At 24.3% G+C, this 22412-nt stretch overlaps 2 protein-coding genes across 2 annotated transcripts; one reads left to right on the forward strand and one right to left on the reverse strand.

The window, feature by feature from the left end:
• Window positions 1-4383: 4383 nt before the first annotated feature.
• Window positions 4384-6054, forward strand: LOC141387610 (probable cytochrome P450 6a21). The gene is made up of 2 exons (XM_073957520.1): window positions 4384-5532; window positions 5597-6054. The coding sequence occupies exons 1-2, from the start codon at window positions 4467-4469 to the stop codon at window positions 6013-6015; spliced, it is 1485 nt and encodes a 494-aa protein (XP_073813621.1). The 5' UTR covers window positions 4384-4466; the 3' UTR covers window positions 6016-6054.
• Window positions 6055-11138: 5084 nt separating this feature from the next.
• LOC141386903 (probable cytochrome P450 6a21) lies at window positions 11139-22061 on the reverse strand. The gene is made up of 3 exons (XM_073955805.1): window positions 21988-22061; window positions 20909-21930; window positions 11139-11583 (listed from the first exon to the last, which is right to left on the reverse strand). The coding sequence occupies exons 1-3, from the start codon at window positions 22059-22061 to the stop codon at window positions 11162-11164; spliced, it is 1518 nt and encodes a 505-aa protein (XP_073811906.1). The 3' UTR covers window positions 11139-11161.
• Between the last annotated feature and the right edge of the window lie 351 nt (window positions 22062-22412).

Consider the following 22412-nt stretch of genomic DNA (forward strand, 5'->3'; position numbering starts at 1 on the left):
ATAATATTTTTGCTAAAATAATCGTGGATTTTTTAAATAATATTTTTGCTAAAATAATCGTGGATTTTTTAAATAATATTTTTGCTAAAATAATCGTGGATTTTTTAAATAATATTTTTGCTAAAATAATCGTGGATTTTTTAAATAATATTTTTGCTAAAATAATCGTGGATTTTTTAAATAATATTTTTGCTAAAATAATCGTGGATTTTTTAAATAATATTTTTGCTAAAATAATCGTGGATTTTTTAAATAATATTTTTGCTAAAATAATCGTGGATTTTTTAAATAATATTTTTGCTAAAATAATCGTGGATTTTTTAAATAATATTTTTGCTAAAATAATCGTGGATTTTTTAAATAATATTTTTGCTAAAATAATCGTGGATTTTTTAAATAATATTTTTGCTAAAATAATCGTGGATTTTTTAAATAATATTTTTGCTAAAATAATCGTGGATTTTTTAAATAATATTTTTGCTAAAATAATCGTGGATTTTTTAAATAATATTTTTGCTAAAATAATCGTGGATTTTTTAAATAATATTTTTGCTAAAATAATCGTGGATTTTTTAAATAATATTTTTGCTAAAATAATCGTGGATTTTTTAAATAATATTTTTGCTAAAATAATCGTGGATTTTTTAAATAATATTTTTGCTAAAATAATCGTGGATTTTTTAAATAATATTTTTGCTAAAATAATCGTGGATTTTTTAAATAATATTTTTGCTAAAATAATCGTGGATTTTTTAAATAATATTTTTGCTAAAATAATCGTGGATTTTTTAAATAATATTTTTGCTAAAATAATCGTGGATTTTTTAAATAATATTTTTGCTAAAATAATCGTGGATTTTTTAAATAATATTTTTGCTAAAATAATCGTGGATTTTTTAAATAATATTTTTGCTAAAATAATCGTGGATTTTTTAAATAATATTTTTGCTAAAATAATCGTGGATTTTTTAAATAATATTTTTGCTAAAATAATCGTGGATTTTTTAAATAATATTTTTGCTAAAATAATCGTGGATTTTTTAAATAATATTTTTGCTAAAATAATCGTGGATTTTTTAAATAATATTTTTGCTAAAATAATCGTGGATTTTTTAAATAATATTTTTGCTAAAATAATCGTGGATTTTTTAAATAATATTTTTGCTAAAATAATCGTGGATTTTTTAAATAATATTTTTGCTAAAATAATCGTGGATTTTTTAAATAATATTTTTGCTAAAATAATCGTGGATTTTTTAAATAATATTTTTGCTAAAATAATCGTGGATTTTTTAAATAATATTTTTGCTAAAATAATCGTGGATTTTTTAAATAATATTTTTGCTAAAATAATCGTGGATTTTTTAAATAATATTTTTGCTAAAATAATCGTGGATTTTTTAAATAATATTTTTGCTAAAATAATCGTGGATTTTTTAAATAATATTTTTGCTAAAATAATCGTGGATTTTTTAAATAATATTTTTGCTAAAATAATCGTGGATTTTTTAAATAATATTTTTGCTAAAATAATCGTGGATTTTTTAAATAATATTTTTGCTAAAATAATCGTGGATTTTTTAAATAATATTTTTGCTAAAATAATCGTGGATTTTTTAAATAATATTTTTGCTAAAATAATCGTGGATTTTTTAAATAATATTTTTGCTAAAATAATCGTGGATTTTTTAAATAATATTTTTGCTAAAATAATCGTGGATTTTTTAAATAATATTTTTGCTAAAATAATCGTGGATTTTTTAAATAATATTTTTGCTAAAATAATCGTGGATTTTTTAAATAATATTTTTGCTAAAATAATCGTGGATTTTTTAAATAATATTTTTGCTAAAATAATCGTGGATTTTTTAAATAATATTTTTGCTAAAATAATCGTGGATTTTTTAAATAATATTTTTGCTAAAATAATCGTGGATTTTTTAAATAATATTTTTGCTAAAATAATCGTGGATTTTTTAAATAATATTTTTGCTAAAATAATCGTGGATTTTTTAAATAATATTTTTGCTAAAATAATCGTGGATTTTTTAAATAATATTTTTGCTAAAATAATCGTGGATTTTTTAAATAATATTTTTGCTAAAATAATCGTGGATTTTTTAAATAATATTTTTGCTAAAATAATCGTGGATTTTTTAAATAATATTTTTGCTAAAATAATCGTGGATTTTTTAAATAATATTTTTGCTAAAATAATCGTGGATTTTTTAAATAATATTTTTGCTAAAATAATCGTGGATTTTTTAAATAATATTTTTGCTAAAATAATCGTGGATTTTTTAAATAATATTTTTGCTAAAATAATCGTGGATTTTTTAAATAATATTTTTGCTAAAATAATCGTGGATTTTTTAAATAATATTTTTGCTAAAATAATCGTGGATTTTTTAAATAATATTTTTGCTAAAATAATCGTGGATTTTTTAAATAATATTTTTGCTAAAATAATCGTGGATTTTTTAAATAATATTTTTGCTAAAATAATCGTGGATTTTTTAAATAATATTTTTGCTAAAATAATCGTAAATTTTTTAAATAATATTTTTGCTAAAATAATCGTGGATTTTTTAAATAATATTTTTGCTAAAATAATCGTGGATTTTTTAAATAATATTTTTGCTAAAATAATCGTGGATTTTTTAAATAATATTTTTGCTAAAATAATCGTGGATTTTTTAAATAATATTTTTGCTAAAATAATCGTGGATTTTTTAAATAATATTTTTGCTAAAATAATCGTGGTTTTTTAAATAATATTTTTGCTAAAATAATCGTTGATTTTTTAAATAATATTTTTGCTAAAATAATCGTGGATTTTTTAAATAATATTTTTGCTAAAATAATCGTGGATTTTTTAAATAATATTTTTGCTTAAATAATCGTGGATTTTTTAAATAATATTTTTTGTAAAATAATCGTGGATTTTTTAAATAATATTTTTTGTAAAATAATCGTGGATTTTTTAAATAATATTTTTTGTAAAATAATCGTGGATTTTTTAAATAATATTTTTGCTAAAATAATCGTGGATTTTTTAAATAATATTTTTGCTAAAATAATCGTGGATTTTTTTAATAATATTTTTGCTAAAATAATCGTGGATTTTTTTAATAATATTTTTGCTATAATCGTGGATTTTTTAAATAATATTTTTGCTAAAATAATCGTGGATTTTTTTAATAATATTTTTGCTAAAATAATCGTGGATTTTTTTAATAATATTTTTGCTAAAATAATCGCGGATTTTTTAAATAATATTTTTGCTAAAATAATCGTGGATTTTTTTAATAATATTTTTGCTAAAATAATCGTGGATTTTTTAAATAATATTTTTGCTAAAATAATCGTGGATTTTTTTAATAATATTTTTGCTAAAATAATCGTGGATTTTTTAAATAATATTTTTGCTAAAATAATCGTAGATTTTTTAAATAATATTTTTGCTAAAATAATCGTGGATTTTTTAAATAATATTTTTTAAACAAAAGTCGTGGATTCTTAAATAATATTTTTTAAACAAAAATCGTAGATATTTTAAATAATATTTTTTAAACAAAAATCGTAGATATTTTAAATAATATTTTTTAAACAAAAATCGTAGATATTTTAAATAATATTTTTTAAACAAAAATCGTGGATTTTTAAATAATATTTTTTTAAACAAAAATCGTGGATTTTTAAATAATATTTTTTTAAACAAAAATCGTGTATTTTTAAATAATATTTTTTTAAACAAAAATCGTGGATTTTTAAATAATATTTTTTTAAACAAAAATCGTGGATTTTTAAATAGTATTTTTTTAAACAAAAATCGTGGATTTATAAGTAATATTTTTTTAAACAAAAATAGTGGATTTTTAAATAATATTTTTTTAAACAAAAATAGTGGATTTTTAAATAATATTTTTTTAAACAAAAATCGTGGATTTTTAAATAATATTTTTTTTATTTTTTTAAACAAAAATCGTGGATTTTTAAATAATATTTTTTTATTTTTTTAAACAAAAATCGTGGATTTTTAAATAATATTTTTTTAAACAAAAATCGTGGATTTTTAAATAATATTTTTTTAAACAAAAATCGCGGATTTTTAAATAATATTTTTTTAAACAAAAATCGTGGATTTTTAAATAATATTTTTTTAAACAAAAATGGTGGATTTTTAAATAATATTTTTTTAAACAAAAATCGTGGATTTATAAATAATATTTTTTTAAACAAAAATCGTGGATTTTTAAATAATATTTTTTTAAACAAAAATGGTGGATTTTTAAATAATATTTTTTTAAACAAAAATCGTGGATTTTTAAATAATATATTTGCACCACTGTGCTAAACGGGTTACAAGCTTACTCGTTTTGTAAAGCTTCATTTATGTAATGCCGGTTGCAGTAAATAAGTAATCAGTTGTCCGGGGTCATTTGTATTGAAAACATATCGTGAATATGACTGTAAGCGCAATATTAATATCAATATTATGCATTCTTTTTCTATACGTTTTGAGATTATTTTATAAAAATCTAACATATTGGAAAGCGCAAAATATTCCCTGTGATGCACCCCATTGGATGGTTGGCAATCTAAAAGGAGCAGTCGCCGAAAAATCCTTTTCGCAAATATGGAAAGAATATTATGACAAATATAGAGACACCGGCCCCTTTGCTGGATTCTATTGGTTCACCAAACCTGCCGTCTTTGTATTGGATCCAAATTTGATAAAACAGATTCTCATCAAAGATTTCCCCAAATTTACGGATCGTGGCATGTATTGCAACGAAGAGGATGACCCCCTGACGGGTTCATTGTTTAATTTATCTGGGGCAGAATGGCGTTTTATGCGTAATAAAATTTCGCCTACATTTACGTCAGCAAAAATGAAAGCAATGTGCCCTTTAGTCTTAAGAGAAGCCAATGAACTGGTTAAGCTTGTCAAGCAGACCATTGAACGGGAATCGATTTTAGATGTAAAGGATTTCATGTCACGCTACACCACCGATGTCATTGGCAGTTGTGCATTTGGTATTGAAATTAATAGCTTGCAAAATTGTAATGCGGAATTTCGTCAAATGTGTCACAGAGCTATTGTGGAACAAAGGCCAGGAATTGCCTTGAGATTTAGTTTTCCCCAATTTGCCCGACGTTTACACATGAAGCAAACTGTGGCCGATGTGGAGAAATATTTCATGGATATTATACAAAAAACAATGCAGTTGAGAGAGGAGAGTTCGGTGAAGCGTAATGATTTCATAGATATTCTGATTGATTTGAAAAATAATTACCAAGAAGATGGTTTGTCCTATGGTCAAGTTGCGGCCCAGGTATTTTCATTTCTATTGGCTGGTTTTGAAACTTCTTCAACGGCCATGGCGTTTGCTTTATATGAATTGGCTTTAAATCCAGGGGAGCAGGAAAAGGCCAGACAAGATGTCCGGGAGGTTCTCAAGAAACATAACCAACAATTTAGCTATGAGTGTATGAAGGATATGGCGTATTTGGAGCAAGTTGTATTAGGTAAGAATGAACAAAAGTATAAATATTTATAATTTCTAATTTTGTCTATAAATTTCCCCTGCAGAAACAACACGCCTCTATAGTGCCCTACCCGTGCTCAATCGTTTGGCTTTGGAAGATTATGTGGTGCCAGGCCACCCGCAATATGTTATCAAAACGGGAATGCCTATTTTAATACCCACCGTTGCCATACATCGTGATGAACGTTATTACCCCAATCCGCATAAATTTAATCCATCGAATTTTTCACCCGAAATGGTGGCACAAAGAGATTCAATACTTTATCTAGGCTTCGGGGAAGGTCCACACAATTGTGTTGGTATGCGTTTTGCAAAAATGCAAGTTATTATCGGCTTGGCATTACTCTTACAGCATTTCCGTTTCTCTGTTTGTGATCGAACACCAATACCCATGGAATTGGATAAGAAAAACTTTTTGACATCCCCAGCAAACGGTGTACATTTGAGGGTAGAATATGTTTAGAATAAATATTTATTAAATATTGAAATATAAAAAAGTAAACATTAGTTTTCTTTAAAAATTCACGATAAGCCTGAAAATTCAAGATTTCTGAAAAAAATATATTTAAAAAATTCACAATTTCTAAAAAAATATTCTTTAAAAGATTCAGAATTTTTGAAAAATATTCTTTAAAAATCCACAATTTTTGGAAAAATATTCTTTAAAAAGCACACGGTTTTTGAAAAAAATATTCTTTAAAAAAATCATGATTTTTGAAAAATATTCTTTAAAAAATTCATAACTTTTGAAAAATATTCTTTAACAACCCACGATTTTTGAAGAAATATTCTTTAAAATATCTACGATTTTTGAAAAATATTCTTTAAAAAATCCACGATTTTAGAAAAAAATATTCTGAAAAAATCCAGCATTTTTGAAAAAATATTTCTTAAGAAATCCACGATTTTTGAAAAAATTTTTCTTAAGAAATCCACGATTTTTGAAAAAAATTTTCTTAAGAAATCCACGATTTTTGAAAAAATATTCCTTGAAAAAATCCACGATTTTTGAAAAAATATTCCTTAAGAAATCCACGATTTTTGAAAAATATTCTTTAAATAATCCACGATCTTTGAAAAACTATTTATTTATTTAAAAAAATATTATTTGAAAAATCCACGAATTTAAAAAAATATTATTTGAAAAATCCACGATTTTTGAAAAATAGTCTTTCAAAAATCCACGATTTTAGAAAAAAATATTCTGAAAAAATCCAGCATTTTTGAAAAAATATTTCTTAAGAAATCCACGATTTTTGAAAAAATTTTTCTTAAGAAATCCACGATTTTTGAAAAAATATTCCTTGAAAAAATCCACGATTTTTGAAAAAATATTCCTTAAGAAATCCACGATTTTTGAAAAATATTCTTTAAATAATCCACGATCTTTGAAAAACCAATCTTTAAAAATCCACGAATTTTGAAAAATATGCTTTAAAAAATCCACGATTCTATGAAAAACTATTCTATAAAGGATCAACAAATTTTAAAAAAATATCCAAAAAAAAATCCGCGATTTTTGAAAAATTATAATTAAAAAATCCACGTATTAAAAAAAATTCTTAAAAAATCCACGATTTTTGAAAAACTATTAAAAAAATTCCATGTATTTAAAAAAAATCTTAAAATAATCCACTATTTTTAAAAAGTTGTTCTATAAAAAATTAATTTTTAATAATTTTTAAAATATCAACGATTATTGAAAACATTTTTTTAAAGAAATCCGTGATTATTGAAAAACATTTTTTTAAAGAAATCCGCGATTATTGAAAAAATATTTTAAAAAAAATCCACGATTATTGAAAAACATTTTTTTAAAGAAATCCGCGATTATTGAAAAAATATTTTTTAAAAAATCCACAATTATTGAAAAAAATATTTTTTAAAAAATCCAAAATTAATAACAACTTCAACGATTTTTTGAAAAAATATTCTTTAAAAAATCAACGATTTTTGAAAAAAATATTCTTTAAAAAATCAACGATTTTTGAAAAAAATATTTTTTAAAAATCCACGATAATTGAAAAAATATTTTTTAAAAAATACACGATTATTAAAAACATTTTTTTTTTAATTTTTAAAAAAATATTCTTTAAAAAATGAAAAATTTTTGAAAAATAATTTCTAAAATAGCCACGAATTTTTTAAAAAAAATATTTTTCAATTTTTCGATTATTGAAAAACATTTTTTTAAAAAAATTCGCGATTAGTGAAAAAATATTTTTAAAATAGCCACGAATTTTGAAAAAATATTTTTCAATTTTTCGATTATTGAAAAATAATTTTTAAAATAGCCACGAATTTTAAGAAAACAATATTTTTAAATTTTTCGTTTATTGAAAAACATTTTTTTGAAAAAATCCGCGATTAGTGAAAAAATATGTTTTTAAAAAATCCGCAATTATTAAAAACAAATTTAAAAAAAAAAACAAGGATTTAAAAAAAATGTTCTTAAAAAACTATGATTTTTGAAAAATATTCTTTAAATATTCACGATTTTTGAAAAAATAATCTTTAGAAAATCCACGATTATTTAAAAAAAATATTTGACGATCTTTGAAAAACTATTCTGTAAAGAATCCACGATCTTTGAAAAACTGTTCTTTAAAAATTCACGATTACACGATACTTTTTAAAAAATCCACTATTATTGACAAGTATTTTCAAAAAATCCACAATTACTAAAAAAAGTTTTTTTAAAAAATCCACAATTACTAAAAAAAGTTTTTTTAAAAAATCCACGGTTATTGAAAAATATTTTCAAAAAAATCCACAAAAATGAAAAAATATTTTATATTTTTTTTAAAAATCCACGATTATTGAAAAAATATTTTATATTTTTTTTAAAAATCCACGATTATTGAAAAACTATTTTATATTTTTTTTTTTTAAATCCACGATTATTGAAAAAATATTTTATATTTGTTTTTTAAAATCCACGATTATTGAAAAAATATTTGTTTAAAAAATCCACGATTATTGAAAAAATATTTGTTTAAAAAAACCTACAATTATTGAAAAAATATTTGTTTAAAAAAATCCACGATTATTGAAAAAAATATTTGTTTAAAAAATCCACGATTATTGAAAAAAATATTTGTTTAAAAAATCCACGATTATTGAAAAATATTTGTTTAAAAAATCCACGATTATTGAAAAATATTTGTTTAAAATCCACGATTATGGAAAAACATTTTTAAAAAATCCACGACTATTGAAAAATATTTGTTTTTAATAAAATCCATGATTATTGAAAAATACTTTTTTTTTAAAAAAATCCACGATTAGGAAAAAATATTTCTTAAAAAATCCACGATTAGGAAAAAATATTTTTTAAAAAATCCACGATTATTGAAAAAATAATTTTTTTTAAAAAATCCATGATTATTGAACAAATATTTATTTCTCTCAAAAATCCATGATTATGGAAAAATATTTTTTTTAAATCTACGACTATTGAAAAATATTTTTTAAACATTTATGAATATTGAAAAAATATTTTCCTAAAAAATCCATGATTATTGAAAAAATATTTGCTTAAAAATCCATGATTATTGAAAAAATATTTGTTTAAAAAATCCACGATTATTAAAAAATATATTTTTTTTTAAAAATCCACGATTATTGAAAAAATATTTTTTTAAAAAATCCACGCTTATTGAAAAAATATTTTTTTAAAAAATCCACGATTATTGAAAAAATAGTTTTTTTTAAAAAACCCACGATTATTGAAAAAATAAGTTGTTTTTAAAGCCACGATTATTGCATTTTTTTAATTTAAAAATGTTTTTTTTTAATCCACGATTTATGAAAAAATATTATTTAAAAATAAACGATTTTTGAAAATTGTTCTTTGAAAAACCTAAAATTTTTGAAAAAAATATTCTTTAAAAAATTCTTTAAGAAATTGACGATTTTTGAAAAAATATATTTTTTAAAAAAGTTTATTGAAAAAAAAAATTAAAAAAATCCACGATTTTTAAAATTAATTAAAATCTCACAAATAATGGACTTCGCCCCTAAAAAGGAAAAAACTTAAAAATAAAAATTCAGCTGAGCCCGAGTGGGATTCGAACCTGGGTCGTCACCAACTAACAGACAATGTTGCTGACGTCTTAGCGTTTTAAACCACAATACACTTAAAACTCTATCGATGTAAAAGACATATACAGTCCACGATGGAAAAAAACCATTGGCTGTAATATGAATGTAATATTGAAAAATTGATTTCTGGAATAGAAGGGGGACAAATGAGTCGTCTTTGGAAATAAAAAGCTTCAAATTTGCAATCTTGGATGTATAAATATGGACTCCAAATGGCGAAAATTGTCTAGCAACAACAACATCTAATATGCCTGAGGATGTTAGCCTAACCAGCTAACGAAACGATCGTCGCATAGCGGTTGATGTGTGTGTAGGACTTCGCTAGATATCAATTTTTCAATGTAATCTCCTTAGGTCATAGAGCTCGATTAATTAAATTAATTAAAATCTCATAAATAATGGCCTTCGCCCCTAAAAAGGCAAAAACTTAAACATTTTTAAAAATTGTTCTTTAAAAAATCCACGATTTTTGAAAAAAAAAAAATATTCTTAAAAAAATCCACGATTTTTGAAAAAAAAATATTCTTAAAAAAATCCACGATTTTTGAAAAAAAATATTCTTAAAAAAATCCACGATTTTTGAAAAAAAATATTCTTAAAAAAATCCACGGTTTTTGAAAAAATATTCTTTAAACAATCCACGACTTTTGAAAGATATATTCAATAATCCACGATTATTGCAAAAATATTTAAAAAACACGATTAGTGAATTTTTTTTAAAAAAGTCCACAATTATTGAAAAGTACTTTTTTTAAAAATTGAAAATTTTTAAACAAATATTACTTAAAACATGAAAAAAATATTGTTTCGAAAATCTACAGTTATTTAAAAATATTTTTTAAAAAATCAAAAATTATTAAAAATATTCTTGAAAAATTTACGATTTTTGAAAGAAAAAATCAACGCAACAAAATTCACAGTTATTAAAAATATTCCTTAAAAAATCCCAAATTTTTGAAAAGTATAACAATTATTAAAAACATTCTTTGAAAAATCAACGAGTTTGAAATAATATTCTTCAAAAAATCCTTGATATTAAAAAAATATATTTTAAAAAAACATTTTTTAAAAATTCTACGATTTTATTCTTTAAAAAATATACGATTTCTGAAAAAAATATTCATACAAAAATCTAGGATTTTTGAAAATATATTCTTTAAAAAATCCACGATTTAAACAAAAAAATAGGTTTACTGTGCGTTAAAAATATTCTTTAACATATGCACGTTTACTGCGTTAAAATATTCTTTAAAAATCTAAGATTACGAAAAAATATTTTTTAAAAAAATCCACCATTATCGAACAAATATTTTTAAAAGTCCACACTTATGGAAAAAATATTTTTTAAAAAATCCACTATTGAAAAAATATTTTTAAAAAAAATCCACGATTATTGCAGAAATATTTTTTAAAAATTATCCGACCATTGAATTATTCTTAAAAATTCAAGATTGCTGCGTTGGTGATTGAATAATTATCACGTTTGTTTTGTATTGAATCAGTTTTTATTCGATTTTCTCCACTTTCAAAAAAATCTTTTTCTCAGGGTAATTCATAAAATTTCTCTTCTTATAAATCAACGGTATGGGGGTTTGGTTACAAATTGAAAATTTGAAATTACTCAACAATAGCGTTAAACCAATTAAAGTTTGCATTTTAGCGAAACGCAAACCAATGCAATTACGTGGTCCCTGGCCAAAGGATAAGTTAAGGCAGAAATGTCTAGCCTTTACATTTTCAGCACTGAAATTGTCTGGCTTAAAGATATTCGGTTGAGAAAAATAACGTTCATCTCGTTGTATGGCTCCGGCCGGTAGAAATATGGGTGTGCCTTTCTTGATGCAGAAGTTGGGAAGATCGGTTATGGTATAATCCTCTAATGTCTGGCGTGTCAATACATAAGCAATGGGATATAAGCGTAGAGTTTCTGAAAAGGGGGGAAATAGGTTTTAATTAATGTTTAGAAGGGAAGAAATCTGTAAAATATTTATAACATTTTTTATATGGAATTTTTAGGGGGATTTTTCCGATTTTTTATGAAAATTCCGCAAGTCTTTACCTTGCATTATTTGTTCCAAATACACCAATTCCCTTAGGTATTCATAATTCACCTTTCCAAAACCTCATTTCGTGCCTTTTGTTGGACCACCTGGTTTTGGGCCAACTCATACAAGGCATAGGTCAATGTGCTCGATGTTGATTCATAACCGGCCAACATAAATAAAAATGCCTGGGCAGCCACTTCGTTTAAGGTGAGATCCCCTGATTTCTTCAGGTCAATTAGCATGTCCATAAAATCATTACGCCTCAGCATAGTTTCTTCTCTGTATTTTACAGTACTCTCAACAAGGCCCATAAAAAACTTCTCAACATCTGCTAGAGTTTCTTTTATGTGCAGCTTCTGCGATAATTTGGGAAAACACAGGAGCACAAAATAACCCAACAAATCATAACGATGTTTACCCAATGCCTTGTGACACATTTGACGAAATTCACAGTCGGATTTCCGCAAACTATTTATTTCAAGGCCAAAGGAACAGCAACCGGTAACGTCACTGGTAAAACGATTCATGTAATCGGCAATATCTAGAACTTGTTGACTCTGCATTGATTCCTCCTCCAAGACCTGCATAAATTTCATGCCAATATTGGCAATCACGGGGAATAGGGCCTTTATTTTACCCGAAGTAAAATTGGGTGTCAGCTTCTGGCGCATGGTACGCCATCTATCTCCAGTTAAGTTAAATAATTGCCCCGTTAGGGGATCATCACGCTCGTTGCAATACATCATGTGGGTATTAAATTTCGAAAAGTCTGTTATAAGTATTCGACGTATTAGTTCGGGATCCACCACGAACACTGTCGGCTGGCTAAAACAATAGAAGCCCACAAAGGGTCCTCGCGTTTTATATTTCTCACAATAATCGCGTAATAATTGGCAAAGAGATTTAGAGACCAAGGCGCTGCTAAAATTTCCTAACACCCACTTGGGCTTATCGACAGGTATTCCACGTATCTGCCAATATGAAAAATGCCTTCGCAGCCAGCGGAAAACTACTAAGAAAATAGCCAGAAATATTAAAGACCACGTCATATTAATTTAAATTTAATTTTTTGTTTTTCCTCCGTATTGCAAATTTTTAAAAAGTTATCCGCTTTAGTTGGAATACGAAACTAAACTAAATTTCTTGCTGAAACTTGTTTGAAAATCATTAAATTTTACATTGCACTTGACATTGACGTGTCATGTGTTCTAATCCGATTGGGGTTTGAAAGCGTTTTAACAACAGTTATTTATGAGTTATGGAACATATCGACGCCTCCAAACAATAGTATGCTAAGTGGACTTAGCATGTTTTCAAGTTCTTTACATTTTTGCGTTTTACGTCCTTTAACTTAAATTCTGTCAAATTTTGGTAATGATCGGTCAATCCGAACAGAAGTTATAAAGAAATGTTTACTCAGAATAGTAGTGAAGGTCAAAGAAAACTGTAAACTTTGAGAGCTTCTCCTGCAAAACTAACTTTTCAGACTTAGCATACTATTATTTGGAGGTGTCGATATGTTCTGTAAAAAGCCGGCTAAGTAAGTAAGTGTGTGAAGGTTGACTCTATTAGTGGAAAAAAAAATTGGAAAACCTGTTTTTGGTAAAATGTAATATTTGAAACTTTTACCCCGGAAATTATACAGGACTTGCTGAATTTTAGGTTTATAGAAAAGAAGGCTAAAGTAGCGCACGATAGGATCCAAATCTTAGTTTTGTTTGACTTTAATATGGCAAAAGATGATGGATATTAGAATTTCAGCTGCCAGTATACAAAAGTAGCGGCTTCAAAAATGTCACAGAACAAAAATGAAGGAATACAGGTTCGAGATTGAAGTTGGCACACTGAATGGGCCTCTGTATCATCTACTTCATAACCTATTCCTATCTGAAAAATGAAACGCATGCTCAAACCTTTAACAGAGAAAAGTAACCTACATTCTCGGAGAAGTGTTGGGAGAAGAGTGAAAATGAAGTCTGAAAATTTTACTATTACAGAGATGAGCTAAAGCCATCAAAAGAAAACCTTTCCAAACTATTAATATGCCGACAACTAAGTGGTACCTAGATTTGGCCACTATTGATCAGATCTTTAAAGAAGATTTGGCAATTTATTTAATTAAAAAATAATACAATTTAATCTAAATTTTTTTCTACTTTTAAATATATACCCTTTGCGGGAGATGTCATATAACTTTTCTTATCAAATTCCATGGGTATTTGTGTCCTCTCACAAACGGAAAATCTAAAGTTGCGCAAGAGTAATGCGAGACCAATGATAACTTGCATTTTACCAAAACGCACTCCAACACAATTGTGTGGACCTTCACCAAATGCCAGATATAGTACAGAATCCCGCATAGCCACCATTTCGGGAGAAAAATTGTCAGGATTAAATTTATGAGGATTTGGGTAGTAGCGTTCATCACGATGAATTGCAGCGGCAGGTACAAAAATTGGCATACCTTTTTTGATAATAAACTGTTGGTGTCCCGGCACTACATAGTCCTCTAGGGCCATGCGATTGAGCACAGGGAGGGAACTATAGAGGCGTAGAGTTTCTGGAAAGGAATTAAAGGTAAAATTTATTAAAATGTGATAGACGTTAGAGGTGGGAGATATATGATATGTAAAATAATATTGTGGTCCACCACAAATAGCCAGGAACAGAAATAAGACGGCAAAGGAAATTGTTATCAAGGGAGACTTGTGTGCAGTACAAACACTTTGAAAAACGCTTTGAAAAAAATATTTTTTAAAAAATACTTCCACGCTTTGAAAAAATATTTTTTAAATAATACTTCCACGCTTTGAAAAAATATTTTTTAAAAAATCCACGCTTTGAAATAATATTTTTATAAAGATCCACTCTTTGAAAAAATATTTTTAAAAAATCCACATTATAAAAAAATATTTTTAAAAAATCCACGCTTTAAAAAATACTTTTTTTAAAAATCGATGTTATGAAGAAATATTTTTTAAAAAGTTCACGCTTTAAAAAAATACTTTTTAAAAAATCTATGTTATGAGAAAATATTTTTTAAGAAATCCAGGTTTGCAAAAAATTGTTTTTAAGAAATCCAAGTTTTGAAAAAATATTTTTCTAAAAAATCCACGCTTTAGAAAAATATTTTTTAAAAACCCACTCTATGAAAAAATATTTTTAAAAAATCCACATTATGAAAATATATTTTTAAAAAATCCACGCTTTAAAAAAATATTTTTTTAAAAGATCCATGTTATGAACAAATATTTTTTAAAAAGTTCACGCTTTAAAAGAATATTTTTTAAAAAGTTCACGCTTTAAAAAAATATTTTTTAAAAAATGCACGCTTTTGAAAATATTTTTTAAAAAATGCACGATTTAAAAAAATATTTTTTAAAAAATCCACGATTTGAAAAAAATATTTTTTTAAAAAATCCACGATTTGAAAAAATATTTTTTAAAAAATCGACGATTTGAAAAAATATTTTTTAAAAAATCCACGATTTGAAAAAATATTTTTTAAAAAATCCACGATTTGAACAAATATTTTTTTAAAAAATCCAAGAATTGAAAAATTGTTTTTTAAAAAATCCACGATTTGAACAAATATTTTTTTTAAAAATTCCACGATTTGAAAAAATAAAATCCAAGATTTGAAAAAATAATTTTTAAAAAATCCTCGATTTGAAAAAATATTTTTTAAAAAATGTTCGATTTGAAAAAATATTTTTTAAAAAATCCACGATTTGAAAAAATATTTTTTAAAAAATCCACGATTTGAAACAATATTTTTTAAAAAATCCACGATTTGAAAAATATTTTTTAAAAATTCAACGATTTGAAAAAATATTTTTTAAAAAATCCACGATTTGAAAAAATAATTTTAAAAAAATCCACGATTTGAAAAAATATATTTTAAAAAATCCACGATTTTTTTTTTAAAAATATTTTTTCAAATCGTGGATTTTTTAAAAAATATTTTTAAAAAAATCAATGATTTGAAAAATATTTTTTAAAAAATCAAAGATTTAAAAGAATATTTTTTAAAAAATCTACGATTTAAAATTTTTTTTTAAAAATTCCACGATTTGAAAAAATAATTTTTAAAAAATCCTCGATTTAAAAAAATATTTTTTTAAAAAATTCACGGTTAATAAAACATTTCTAAAAAATCCACGATTTGAAAAAATATTTTTTAAAAAATCCACGATTTGAAAATATATTTTTTAAAAAATTAAAGCTTTGAAAAAGTATTTTTGTAAAAAATCCACGATTTAAATTTTTTTTTTAAATTCCAAGATTTGAAAAAATATTTTTTAAAAAATCCACGATTTGAAAAAATAATTTTAAAAAAATTCTCGATTTGAAAAAATATATTTTAAGAAATCCACGATTTGAAAAAATAATTTTTAAAAAATCCTCGATTTGAAAAATATATTTTAAAAAATCCACGATTTTTTTTTAAAAATATTTTTTCAAATCGTGGATTTTTTAAAAAATCAAAGATTTGAAAAAATATTTGTTAAAAAATCCACGATTTAAATTTTTTTTAAAAAATTCCACGATTTGAAAAAATATTTGTTAAAAAATCCACGCTTTGAAAAAATATTTGTTAAAAAATCCACGATTTAAATTTTTTTTAAAAAATTCCACGATTTGAAAAAATATTTGTTAAAAAATCCACGCTTTGAAAAAATATTTGTTAAAAAATCCACGATTTAAATTTTTTTTAAAAAATTCCACGATTTGAAAAAATATTTGTTAAAAAATCCACGCTTTGAAAAAATATTTGTTAAAAAATCCACGCTTTGAAAAATTATTTGTTAAAAAATCCACGCTTTGAAAAAATATTTGTTAAAAAATCCACGCTTTGAAAAAACATTTGTTAAAAAATCCACGCTTTGAAAAAATATTTGTTAAAAAATCCACGCTTTGAAAAAATATTTGCTAAAAAATCCACGCTTTGAAAAAGAATTTGTTAAAAAATCCACGCTTTGAAACAAAATTTGTTAAAAAATCCACGCTTTGAAAAAAATATTTGTAAAAAAATCCACGCTTTGAACAAATATTTGTTAAAAAATTTATGCTTTAAAAAAATATTTTTTTTTAAAAATCCATGATTTGAAAAAATATTTTTTTTTTAAAAAATTCACGATTTGAAAAAATATTTTTTTTTAAATTCCACGCTTTGAAAAAACTATTTGTAAAAATCCAAGCTTTGAAAAAAAATATTTGTAAAAAATCCAAGCTTTGAAAAAATATTTGTAAAAAATCCACGCTTTGAAAAAATATTGAGAAAACCCCACGCTTTCAAAAAATATTTTTTTAAAAAATCCACGCTTTAAAAATATTTAAAAAAACACTCGCTGTGAAAAAACATTTTTTTAAAAAATCCAATCTTTGAAAAAATATTTTTAAATAAAATCCACGCTTTGAAAAAATATTTTTTTAAAAAATCCACGCTTTGAAAAAATATTATTTAAAAAGTCCACGCTTTGAAAAAATATTTTTTGTAAACCTATGCTACAAAAAATGTTTTTTTTAATATTTGTAAAAAATCCACGCTTTGAAAAAAATATTTGTAAAAAATCCACGCTTTGAAAAAAAAAACATTTGTAAAAAATCCACGCTTTGAAAAAAATATTTGTAAAAAATCCACGCTTTGAAAAAAAAACATTTGTAAAAAATCCACGCTTTGAAAAAATATTTGTAAAAAATGCACGCTTTGAAAAAAATATTTGTAAAAAATCCACGCTTTGAAAAAAATATTTGTAAAAAATCCACGCTTTGAAAAAAATATTTGTAAAAAATCCACGCTTTGAAAAAAATATTTGTAAAAAATCCACGCTTTGAAAAAAATATTTGTAAAAAATCCACGGTTTGAAAAAATATTTTTTTAAAAAATTCACACTTAAAAAAAAAATTCAAGATTTGAAGAAATATTTTTTTTTTTTTTTAAATCCAAGATTTGAAGAAATATTTTTTTTTAAAAATCCAAGATTTGAAGAAATATTTTTTTTAAAAATCCAAGATTTAAAGAAATATTTTTTTAAAAATCCACGATATGAAAAAATATTTTTTTTTAAAAAAATCCACGATTTGAAAAAATATTTTTTTTAAATTCCACGCTTTGAAAAAACTATTTGTAAAAAATCCAAGCTTTGAAAAAAATATTTGTAAAAAATCCAAGCTTTGAAAAAATATTTGTAAAAAATCCAAGCTTTGAAAAATATTTGTAAAAAATCCACGCTTTGAAAAAATATTGAGAAAACCCCACGCTTTCAAAAAATAATATATTAAAAAAATCCACGCTTTAAAAATATTTAAAAAAACACTCGCTGTGAAAAAACCTTTTTTTAAAAAATCCACTCTTTGAAAAAATATTTTTAAAAAAAATCCACGCTTTGAAAAAATATTTTTTTAAAAAATCCACGCTATGAAAAAATATTATTTAAAAAGTCCACGTTTTGAAAAAATATTTTTTTAAAAAATCCACGCTATGAAAAAATATTATTTAAAAAGTCCACGTTTTGAAAAAATATTTTTTTAAAAAATCCACGCTATGAAAAAATATTATTTAAAAAGTCCACGCTTTGAAAAAATAATTTTTTAAATCTAAGCTACAAAAAATGTTTTTTTTAATATTTGTAAAAAAATCCACGCTTTGAAAAAAATATTTGTAAAAAATCCACGCTTTGAAAAAAATATTTGTAAAAAATCCACGTTTTGAAAAAAAATATTTGTAAACAATCCACGCTTTGAAAAAAATATTTGTAAAAATTCCACGCTTTGAAAAAATATTATTTAAAAAATCCACGTTTTGAAAAAAATATTTGTAAACAATCCACGCTTTGAAAAAAATATTTGTAAAAATTCCACGCTTTGAAAAAATATTATTTAAAAAATCCACGCTTTGAAAAAATATTTTTTTAAAAAAATTCACACTTAAAAAAAAATATTTTTAAAAAAATTCATATTTTAAAGAAATATTTGTTAAAAAATGTAAAAAATGAAGGAAATTTTAAAATTCCACGATTTGAAGAAATATTTTTTTTTTTAAATTCAAGATTTGAAGACATATTTTTTTTTAAAATCCAAGATTTGAAGAAATATTTTATTTTAAAATCCAAGATTTAAAGAAATATTTTTTTTTTAAATCCACGATTTGAAGAAATATTTTTTTAAAATCCAATATTTGAAAAAAGAATTAAAAAATCCACAATTTGAAAAATATTTTTTTAAAACTCCACGATTTCAAAAAATATTTTTTAAACAATCAAATCTTGGAAAAAATATGTTTTAAAAAATTAAAGCTTTGAAAAAATATTCTTGTAAAAAATCCAGGCTTTGAAACACATATTTTTTTTAAAAATCCACGATTTAAAAAAAAATTTAAAAAACCTACGCTTCAAAAGAATTTAAATCTACGCTTTAAAAAAATATTTTTTAAAAAAATCAACGATTCGAAAAAAATTTTAAATCCACGTTTTGAAAAAATATTTTTTTAAAAATCCTCGCTTTGAAAAAATATTTTTTTTTAAATCCACGATTTGAAAAAATATTTTTTAAAAATTCCACGACTTGAAAAAATATTTTTAAAAAATTCCACGATTTGAAAAAATATTTTTAAAAATTCTAAGATTTGAAAAAATTTTGTTATTAAAAAAATTCACGATTTGAAAAAAAAAAATTTAAAAAATCCAGGATTTGGAAATAAATTTTTTAAAAATCCCCGCTTTGAAAATATATTTGTTAAAAAATCCACGCTTTAAAGAAATATTTGTTGAAAATCCACTCTTTGGAAAAATATTTTTAAAAAACCCTCGCTTTGAACAAAAAATATTTGAAATATTTCTTAAAAAATCCACGATTTGAAAAAAAAAAATAAAAAATCCAAGTTTTAAAAAAATAATTATTAAAAAAATCTACGCTTCGAAAGAAACAATTAAAAAATCAAAGTTTTAAAAAAATAATTTTTTAAAAATTCTACGCTTCGAAAAAAATTTAAATCTAAGCTTTGAAAAATATTTTTTAAAAAATCCGCGCTTTGAAGGAATATTTTTTAAAAAATCCACGATTTGCATTTATTTAAATCCACGAAAAAATATTTTTTAAAAAATCCACGATTTGCATTTATTTAAATCCACGACAAAATATTTTTTAAAAAATCCATGATTTTAAAAATATTGTTTAAAAAATCAAAGATCTGGAAAAATGTTTTTTCAAAATAGTCTGGCTTAATCCCATTGTTGTTGTTTTAATATTTTAAAACAACTATTTTATTAGTGGAAAAGATTTGGCATTGTTCGCCAAGGGGTAAGGCAGGGAATACTATAGTTTCGATCCACGCCACTGGATCTCATCAGTTCCCTTGTTTCTTGTTTGTGGATATTCTCCACCGAAGTTATTTTTCAATAACTTCTTCAACAAGAAACTTTTTATACCCAAACATCAATCGTCAGCTCGAAGTATAAAGGTAAGCAAAGAAAAAAGTTCAATGAGAAGTTTTTCCTTGGCAACCTCATACAACTCCGACGAAAGTGTCTGCGAAAACAATTCAAACCTCTTCCACTTGTATGTGTCGTCGAATTTTCGACGAATGCACACACCAAAATTTGGTTGGTCTGCTTTACAGCAAAAACAACACACGTCGTGCCAGTGTCTTCAATTTGAAGCATTGTGGCGTTTTTTTATTGGGATAGCGTTTGCAATTTTGTTTTTTCAAAATAGTCTGGCTTAATCCCATTGTTGTTGTTTTAATATTTTAAAACAACTATTTTATTAGTGGAAAAGATTTGGCATTGTTCGCCAAGGGGTAAGGCAGGGAATACTATAGTTTCGATCCACGCCACTGGATCTCATCAGTTCCCTTGTTTCTTGTTTGTGGATATTCTCCACCGAAGTTATTTTTCAATAACTTCTTCAACAAAAAAATATTTTTTAAAAAATCCACGCTTTAAAAAATATTTTTTAAAAAATCCATCCTTTAAAAAATATTTTTTAAAAAATCTACGCTTTGCAAAAATTTTTTTTAAAAAAATCCACGCTTAAAAAATCTACGATTTGAAAAAGTATTTGTTAAACAACTTAACCATACTTCCTGAGAAATTGGTGCAAATAAAAATCCCGATAGATAAGTCCGAAGCTGAGGTTATATCTGTGTCACCACAGCTGACTGATAGTTTCTTACTTGTTATATAATATAAATTTCTTTTGCCTTACCTTTCATTATTTGCTCCAAATACACCAAATCCTTGAGACACTCATAGCTAAATAACTGATCATGTCTCTCGATAACTTCTATAACCTCTTGCCTGGCCTTCTCCTGCTCTGTGGGATTTTGGGCCAATTCATATAAAGCAAATGCCATAGCGGTCGAAGAACTTTCATAGCCAGCCAAAAGGAAAGAAAATATCTGAGCAGCAATTTGACCAAAAGACAAATTTTGGGCATCCTCTCCCAAATTGTTATTTTTCAAATCCAGCAGAATATCTATAAAATCATTGCGCCTCACACCACTTTGCTCCCTACATTGCAATGTGTTCCTTATAATATCAATAAAATATTCTTCCACATCACCAAGGGTGTGTTTAACATGCAGACGACGGGCAATATCAGGATAGCTAAAACGTATAACAATTCCCATACGTTGTTCTACCAAGGCTCTGCGACACATTTTGAGAAATTCGGTATTAGGTTGCTGCAAGCTATTTATTTCCATGCCAAAGGCACAACTGCCAATGACATCGGCGGTGTAACGGGAAATTAAGTCTCTTACTTCCAAAATGGGATCGAGGGAAGGGGTCTCTTTGAACAGCTTCACAAGTTCCTCGGCTTCCCTTTTAAACAATGGAAACATGGCCTTTATTTTGCACACTGTAAATGCAGGTGATATTTTGTTACGCATATAACGCCACTTCGCTCCAGATAAATTGAACAGTGAACCCGTCAATGGATCATCTTCTTCATTGCAATACATAATACCACGATCCGAAAACTTGGAGAAGTCTTTAATGAGTATTTGTTTTATAAGTATTGGATCTAACACAAACACCCCCGGCCTGGTGAACCAATAAAATCCCACAAATGGACAGCCACTATCCTTGTACTTATCATAGTATTCTTGCCATATCTGACGAAATGAATTGGTAATGGAGATGCCCTTTAAATTACCCACTATCCAATTGGGTGAATCGCAGGGTATGTTTTGTCTTCTCCAATAGGTAAAATTTTTATAAAATATTCTACAAACGTAACAAAGCAGAATGGAAATTATTGCAATTAATATTTCGTTTACAAACATCTTCAACCTCCTTTCGATGTAAATGTCCCCGCACAACTGATATGATAACACATTTGCGACATCAGACATCATCGTGTTCAATTCAAAGAAAGCTTCTGCAGAAATAGGACGCGCGTTTTCTTTTATCAGGTTATTGACTATCCTCATAAGCTGCAATCAACACCAAAATTTATTGTGGTTATAATATATTCGAACACAAGCCTTAAAGTATGCTTTATGAAAGAAAAAAGAGAAAAATAATTGTGGATTTTTTAAAGAATCTTTGAGATAAATATTCGTGGATTTTTTAAAGAATTTTTGCGACAAATAGTTGTGGATTTTTAAGAATTTTTGAGACAAATAGTGGTGGATTTTTTAAGAATTTTTGAGACAAATAGGTGTGGATTTTTTTAAAGAATTTTTAAGACAAAAATCGTAGATTTT

Source organism: Musca autumnalis, unplaced genomic scaffold (assembly GCF_047663935.1).
Source record: "Musca autumnalis isolate F117 unplaced genomic scaffold, ASM4766393v1 scaffold_5, whole genome shotgun sequence".
In the NCBI taxonomy this organism is placed as follows: domain Eukaryota; kingdom Metazoa; phylum Arthropoda; class Insecta; order Diptera; family Muscidae; genus Musca; species Musca autumnalis.